We start from the raw sequence: 7,468 nt of genomic DNA, 5'->3' as shown, positions 1-7,468 counted from the left end.
GTTGTACGTGGGCTGGGATACTGCCAGGGCGCCCACACCTAGACAGGAGGACGATTAGGGTCCTCAACCAAAGCCTTTGGCTCAAAAGCCTAACCGCGAGGCAGCGGTGTCTGGCGGGAAATGCAAATGCATTAGCATTTCTATGAAACAAGTCGCCACAAGTTCCAACCCCCAACCTGGAGGGCCAGGACACTGTGTTCGTCAGACGTCTAACCATTGACCAACCTGGTGTGAGAGACTCTGTGAGTGTCGCGGGACACTCTCCAGTATAGATGAATGGATCGCTGAGGTGCGCAATCCGTCACACCACGGTAAATTCCAGTCTCTCCACTCGCTGGATAGTAATAAAATCAAACTTCCTGCCAAATGTCAGATAATCCATAAATCATAGCCAGCTGGCACACAAACTGCGACTAAATGGACCGAATCTACTAAATGAAGTGAACATGAGTAACGATCAAGATCCTGACGGCTAGGGGTTATTACGTTTTGTCGAACCTCCGGCCAAAACAAGACACAATGGGACTTAGGTTTGTAAACTGCTGGCGGCAAATAGCGCGTGACCTTGAATTTTGGCGAACCTCCGGCCAACACAAGACACAAGGGGACTTAGGTTTGTAAACTCCTGGCGGCAAATACCTCGTGACCTTGGCTTGACAGAATAACGCGAGTTTATTCCGTTGTCGGTTTTTCCAAATAATCAAGCATTCGCACAAACTGTGTCTATGATAAATGATAAATATGGTGGTTCACCGATATAGTATAGTTTACGTTTCATGCAGGCAATCAGTTGCTGTTCACGGTTTCGACTGCAAATAATGTTCGGAGCTTTCACCGTTATGTCCTAGCAAACAAGTGCCTAGTGAATTTATTTGACGTTGATTTATTTTTATTAAGAAGTAACACCAAAAACCGCCAAAGGCAACTGTTTTGCTTCTTGCCATACTGGATTTATATACCCCCAACATACGTTTCACCAATGCCAGAATCACATCATGAAGTCGCTTCTCAAGAAGTCCTTTCCGTTCCGCACCTCTGTCCATTGAAATCCAAATATACATTAACATAAAGATTCATCATTGTCACTTGAGCATGCCTTTCCAGTGGATTTCACACAGTAGTTACTTGCGGTGTGCGTTCACATCACTAAGAAACTTCATGCTTCCAAACCGGAAAATCTACTAACGGGAGACAATTGTTCCAGTTAGGGATGACTTGTGACGTAATACTTTGACAGATCTAAATGATAAACCCCAAAAGGACCAACTGTTAATAAACAGACATAGTAAATTCTATACCATTTTCTTGCAGGGCCTAAAACGAAACACGATATTTTCATTGTAGTCCTTTTCCATTCGACCCTCCCATTCTCAAGAAGCGCTAATTCTGGAGAAGGGCTACCGGAAGGTCTTCGTCGATTGTGTTGCTTGAGTGGTTTTTTCTAATAACCCTTTTGAGTAGTTTTATTTTGTCACTGTGCACTTATTCTAATCAGATAAACCGAACAGAGAAGAAGCGGTCTTTAGTAACATCTTAGTCCATCAAGAATGCCTATCGCTGTCTGTGCCACGACTGAAATCCTGGTCATCTGACACACGAGACAAACGTTTTGCAACAATTCCACAACTGTACACTGGACACAATTGAAGTGTGATGCCTGAAATGAAGGAAATGTTCATGCTTGAGAGATGACTGTTTATGTTTATTTCAATGTCAAGAAAATCAAGTCGGATTTGTTACGGAAAAGCAATTCAAAATGCAGTTTAAAACATATATGATGTTGTATTGCGAACATACAAAGTCACTTTCACTGCCAGTAACTTACATACCAGACAAAACCATAAATTTACAATCGGGACATAGATTTAAAAACGCACCCCACCAGAAAACACGTACCTTTGAGGAATCGCGTGGGGAAGCATTAGATAAAGGGAACTGGGAATGTTCTGCTTTGCTGGAAGTTTCTGTCAGTCTCGGGTGAGTCATATGGTACGTCACTGTTTTCACTCCACTTGAGCAATTTTACAAATGGTGACTGAATTTTGTGTGTCCCACTTTGAGTAAGCATAACGCTGATGCGTTTTACGAATTCCATACAAAATATACCTGGCAATGTGCATTGAAATTAAGTGGTTACAGAATGCAACTAAATTTTAGGGGATGAAAAACTCCAGCTAAAGCCACAAGGAACTGTGGAAGGTATTGTACGCGTTTTGTACGCGGATTCTCGTTTTCTCCAAGCGTTTTTTGGAAAATAACTTTGAAGCACGAGGAACTCCTGCACAGAATAATACTGCGTGCATCTTGACCAGTTGTTTGGTAGATTTTAACCGACAAATGGATCTCCATGAGTGCATTGGAGAGAGAAAACATACGGCGAACATAGTTTTCGTATCGAACGTGATCCTGATTTCTGTAAAACTGGACCCTAAGATCTCACCGTAAACAGTACCAAAAAGGTGACAGAAGTCCTATTGGATCCCAAATATCCCCTAAGTCCTAAACTTGAGAAGAAGCAAGCAGGAAATCGTCGATTATTCCATTATGCTTCCACCAGGGTTTCCTTGCTATTATTACTTGTAATTTACCTGCGTAAATTTTACAGTGAGCCAAAATTTGAGGTAAAATGGAGATAAAACATTTCTTCAGTTTTGTGAAAAATACGAAGGTGTTTTGTTAAACGTGAATTTCGTGTAGCACGCGCACGGAGACACTCATAATCGAGACTTAATCCTGTGTTTAATTTACATAGGCCAACACATTGAGGTGCTGATAATGTCATTCCATGCCGTGAAATCGCCAGTCCGGTAGTTGACTTGAACGTGTCCGATTTTTTGCGCCAAAAATAACGCTGTCTCCTACTCTTATCCTGTCGTGGAGATAATGTCAGGCCTGACATTTCTGCGATGTTAGAGCAAGTCAGCCTCAAATGTCTGGGCAGATAGTTTGATAGAGCAATCTCGAGAGTTGGAGACGGTTGGTCAATATTTGTTTAGGGAGACTAGTGCCGATTTGTAACCAGACTTGCATTTATCTAAGGTGATGAGTATCAGCTACTGATTTATCGAACGACTCAGGCAACCCGAATTCCCATTACAATCATTTAAAACGACTGTCTATCTTTTATGAGCTTGTAATGTAATGCTAGATCAAATGATTGGATGTGTTCGGAATATTCGACGGTTTCTTCTAGAAAAACTCCGAATCCACTAGGAAATCAGTACGTAACGTTCTTCTACTCTACTCGGAGGACCTAAGGTAAACAGGCGGAGGCCATTCATAGTGTACTTCCTTGTCTCAAAGTGGAGCACACAATCGTTGCACTGCAACTCGTACAGTCAGGCGATTAGGCTGACAGTTGAAATGGGGCTTTATGATCGCCAATAGCTATTTGAATCTGGTGAGTGTTGAGAGGGCATTCATCGAATACAAGTTCATTGGAGACCAGGTACGCTGTGAAACGAATACGACGAAAACGTGGTCTGTGGACTATTTGTTGGAATCCAAGATACGTTAGCTGGAGTGGCCTGTGGCCTCACGATTTCGTTGGAAGTTGACCGACAGGGAGAAGAACAGGTTTACAAGAGGCTGTCGTCTCATTTGCATCTCATTAATTTTGCCGAGCCACAATATCTAAGATTGGTTTTTGTGAGCTCCACGCTTATAGACCTCAGTGAATGAATAAATGATTGGTACGAGTAAAGAAATTATGACGGCCCGGAATTTGCTTAAAAAGGTTACTTCTTACTGCTTCTACAGTGAATGGATATGTCCCGATTCTCCGGCTGGACAGTGAAGACGTTTGCCCTTTCACTTAACTGATTTGTTTAAACCCCTGAACTGCATCAATTGTGGATTCCCACTTTCACTGCGGGGACTTTAAAGAATCTAAATATCATTGGTTTTCTAAGGAAGGGCGGCCTGCCTGCTGGTAAACTGGAGTCCATTACATGTCTCACCCTGACCGAGAATGTTTAGCAAACTTGGACAACCCTAGATAATAGATTCAGTTATTGGTTTCTCTTCCTCTATCTGGCCCTGCTGTCAACGGCAAAACCATTAGCCAAATAAGCAGGAGACAAATACAACTGCACCCGTTGGCATTTCTTAGTACGTCTGAAATGTAGTGGATGGCTTTGCGGGACCAATTCCTATTTACTTCTACAGTTCCCCTTTTCCTGACAACTTCTATCAGCTTCCGGGAACGACAATCAGGAAAATGTGGAGGCATGTTAGTGATTGCATACTTATTCGAGAAGTACACTCATTTGCAAACCAATTAAGTTTCCACTGGAGACCCAATTGAATCTCTCGTTTGTGATGTCCTCCAACTGAGTGTGCTGCACACAGGCCGACTCATGATTCAGTTGGCACGGTACTCGAGATATCGCAGTATATTTTCATAAAGGAACTTACTCACAAGGTTGCTGACAGGTTGCTCTTCGACAGCCCACGACCTGTTTCGCCCTTCTTGGGTCTCCCGTGAAAACCAAATTGATTTGCAAATGAGTGTATTTATCAAAAACAGTCTAATTTGGGTTCAAGTAGATCATAAGACAAGATGCTCAGATTGGAATAAATACAACTAATAGGAAGTACACAAGTTTAGTCACTGTTGACGCTAAAGCAAATCCATGGTCACTCCTTATCAGAAGGCGTAGAATGAAAGTGCGACTGCATACCTACCAGGCAGTGAGGAGCATCAAATTGCAGATAGTGCTAGTAGTCCAGATTGTAAGGTGGCCATCGTTCTGTTAGGTGAGCTAGATGGTTCGGTTGCAAACATGCCCAAAAGTGAGTGATGTGTTGAGCGGCATCGTGCTAACTCCTAATCAGGTTTAGTTGTGGGGGTAAACATTCAGCTGTTTTTGTTAGTGTATATGGTCGATCACATTGTTTATTTCGTCGGTTGGCGCTATTATGGGTCAGTTTATATTACCTGTAAACTTTAACGCCTTGACCTTTGCTTCAGCAGCCTTTGTCTTGTTGGCTTCACAGTCCCCTGATCGCCAATAGCTATTTGAATCTGGTGAGTGTTGAGAGGGCATTCATCGAATACAAGTTCATTGGAGACCAGGTACGCTTTGAAACGAATACCACAAAAGCGTGGTCTCTGGACTGTCATGTTCCAAGGAGCGTTTGTGCTTGCCTTCATTTCTGTGGCACAATCTTAACATCTTCCAAAATGAATAAGCGTCTTTCTTTATCTTTGTTGGTGGAACCTGAGGGTTCAGGTTGATCTGGTTCGGTGGCTCCACTAGCTTCCTTCGTCCATGAACATACCTCGAAATAGTGCGCATTAGTGCGCTGTTTAACTCAAATAGTAGAGTGGAAACCACTGAAGAAAATTGTTGCGGAAAGTTGGATGTGCATTTCAGTGGACCACGGTCTACCGATGGGTACTTGATATTCTCTTGAAGGATGGAATGCTTCTTTGCTGAGAACCCCTATAATGGGGTAATCACAGTGTTTTCTTTTTCAGCCACTTCCAAAATCCGTAGTGACAATTGCATTGCTCCAGCTGTTCTAATATTTCTCCAATTAATAGCGTCCTTCGTTCATTCTATCATCATGTCTGTGATTGCTAGTCCCCACTCTCACGTTAGAGCCCTATGTGTGCCAAGCTCCGAAAAAAACAACTGAACTTCATCCTGGTGACTTGTTTTGCATGGTGTGAACCATGTGTAAAAAGAGTGCGGCTGACTTCCTGTTCTTGAAGCGATTATCCCTACTTCTGAAGTTAGAGTTTCTTCACTTGGAGTCAAATTGCTAAAGCTTACTAGTATTTCATGTTTCAGTTAAGAGCTTGGCTGAGGAAAATGTAACGGACTGTGTTCGACTCGTTCAGTGCACGTCAGCCACTTTAATTATCAGTCATTGTGTGCAGGAACAGAGATAATATCATTTAGCAAACGTTTGCTGGGAAAATGGAGTGATTTCTCTAATGGTTATAGCACAGAACCATTTTTGGTTACGAAAAAGCTAGACTTTATGTTTTGCAAAAAACGTAAAACGACTGGTTGATTGCACATATATGAGTCTCAGCTTACTATCCGTTGCGGTGGGTAGCTCCAAACAAGGAATGTATTGAAATTGTTGGATAAAAACCAGACTGTCTAAAAGAAGAGGTCTTAGAACACATTTGAAGAACGAATAGTTTTTCCACTTGGAGGAATATCTTATCAATACTGCACAACAGAATGTTTTCTCGAGGAGGGAGACACATTAATTAACTAATTGGAAGCATTTCTGTTGTTTTTTCGACTTTTCGTCAGCCTAGCCTATAATCAAGAGATGCCTAAGGGAAATAAAATTTAATAGATCTCTGGCACTGTCTCCTACAAGGCGAAAGTGCTGTACTGTTTTGGTTCTTGTGACCAGTTCTAGACATCACAGGTTTGGCCAAAGTTTATTGCAATAACTCCCGTAGTTTGTTTAAATGACGCAGGGCCATAAAAATAATATCAACCTTCTATATTTCGACGAGCACGTTCACGTCAACTTCCGTATCATGTTGTACGTAAAATAATGAGCTCCAGTAATTTTCGTCATCTATTGCTAGGACGAAATAATACATTTTAATTGTAGAATGCTGTATGCGAACCGGACGCTTAAGCCTCAAATTCAAGAGCAAGTTGTAAGCTGTAGTGACCATGTGAGCATACTATATTTCCTCACATTTTTAGCCGACAATTGATTAATAGTTTACACGTCGCTAGGAGACTTTATCGAAGATAGTTAAGTACGGACAATTTACACACATCTCTGCACAACACTCTCAGTTGCGCGTTATCACTCAGTGTGCTTATGTACGCGATAGTCCATTTGTAATACGGGGCAACCAATCTGACGTGCACTTGTCTGCCCCTGAGAATGGGCTATATTAGATTAGTCTCGGTAGATCGGCAGCGATTCTGGCTGAACCACGAACAGCAGCAGGACTACCATTAGAAACAGACATGCATACCTTTGAGGACACCTGTATCAAACCGAAACGCATTTAGGCTGCGCTTTTTGGACGATTCTGCTCTTTATAAATTCCGTGCAACTATCAGTCATACCAGTCATATCATACCAAGGCTGACATATTCGCTCGTGCTCGGCCAAGTCCACAGGAACACACTAAAAAGATTGGACAACCACATCAGGCAATATATTCGTGGCTGGCTACGTCTACCGAAGGACACCCCGAACGGCTACATCCACGCCGGTGAACAACATGGTGGACTTGGTATCCCAAGTCTGAGTGCAACAATCCCGATGCAGCGGAAAACGCGTATGGAAAAGCTCCTCTCTACTCAGTGCCGAGTACTACGCAATGTGGTCAACGATTCCGCATTCGGCAAAATTGTTCGGGATCTCAGCCTTCCGATCCGAGTCCATGGAGCATGCGTAAACACCAAGGAGGAGCTGGTGGCTGCTTGGGGTGAAAGTCTGCACAACAGCGCTGACGGTCGCGGTTTACGAG

The 7,468-nt window shown here is 42.7% G+C and overlaps 1 protein-coding gene across 1 annotated transcript in view; it reads left to right on the top strand.

Moving 5' to 3' along the window:
- Positions 1 to 272: 272 nt before the first annotated feature.
- The window catches only part of T265_06476 (hypothetical protein), a gene marked incomplete at both ends in the record, with an annotated part of 7,638 nt that continues 442 nt past the window's right edge, over positions 273 to 7,468 (top strand). The window contains 3 exons of the mRNA XM_009171750.1: positions 273 to 368; positions 4,337 to 4,482; positions 7,005 to 7,459. Coding sequence (XP_009170014.1) covers positions 273 to 368; positions 4,337 to 4,482; positions 7,005 to 7,459 — 697 coding nt within the window. The remainder of the gene's footprint in view (positions 369 to 4,336; positions 4,483 to 7,004; positions 7,460 to 7,468) is intronic.

This window comes from Opisthorchis viverrini (genome assembly GCF_000715545.1).
Source record: "Opisthorchis viverrini unplaced genomic scaffold opera_v5_133, whole genome shotgun sequence".
NCBI classification, from domain to species: domain Eukaryota; kingdom Metazoa; phylum Platyhelminthes; class Trematoda; order Opisthorchiida; family Opisthorchiidae; genus Opisthorchis; species Opisthorchis viverrini.
This window is presented reverse-complemented; position numbering and strand designations above follow the sequence as displayed.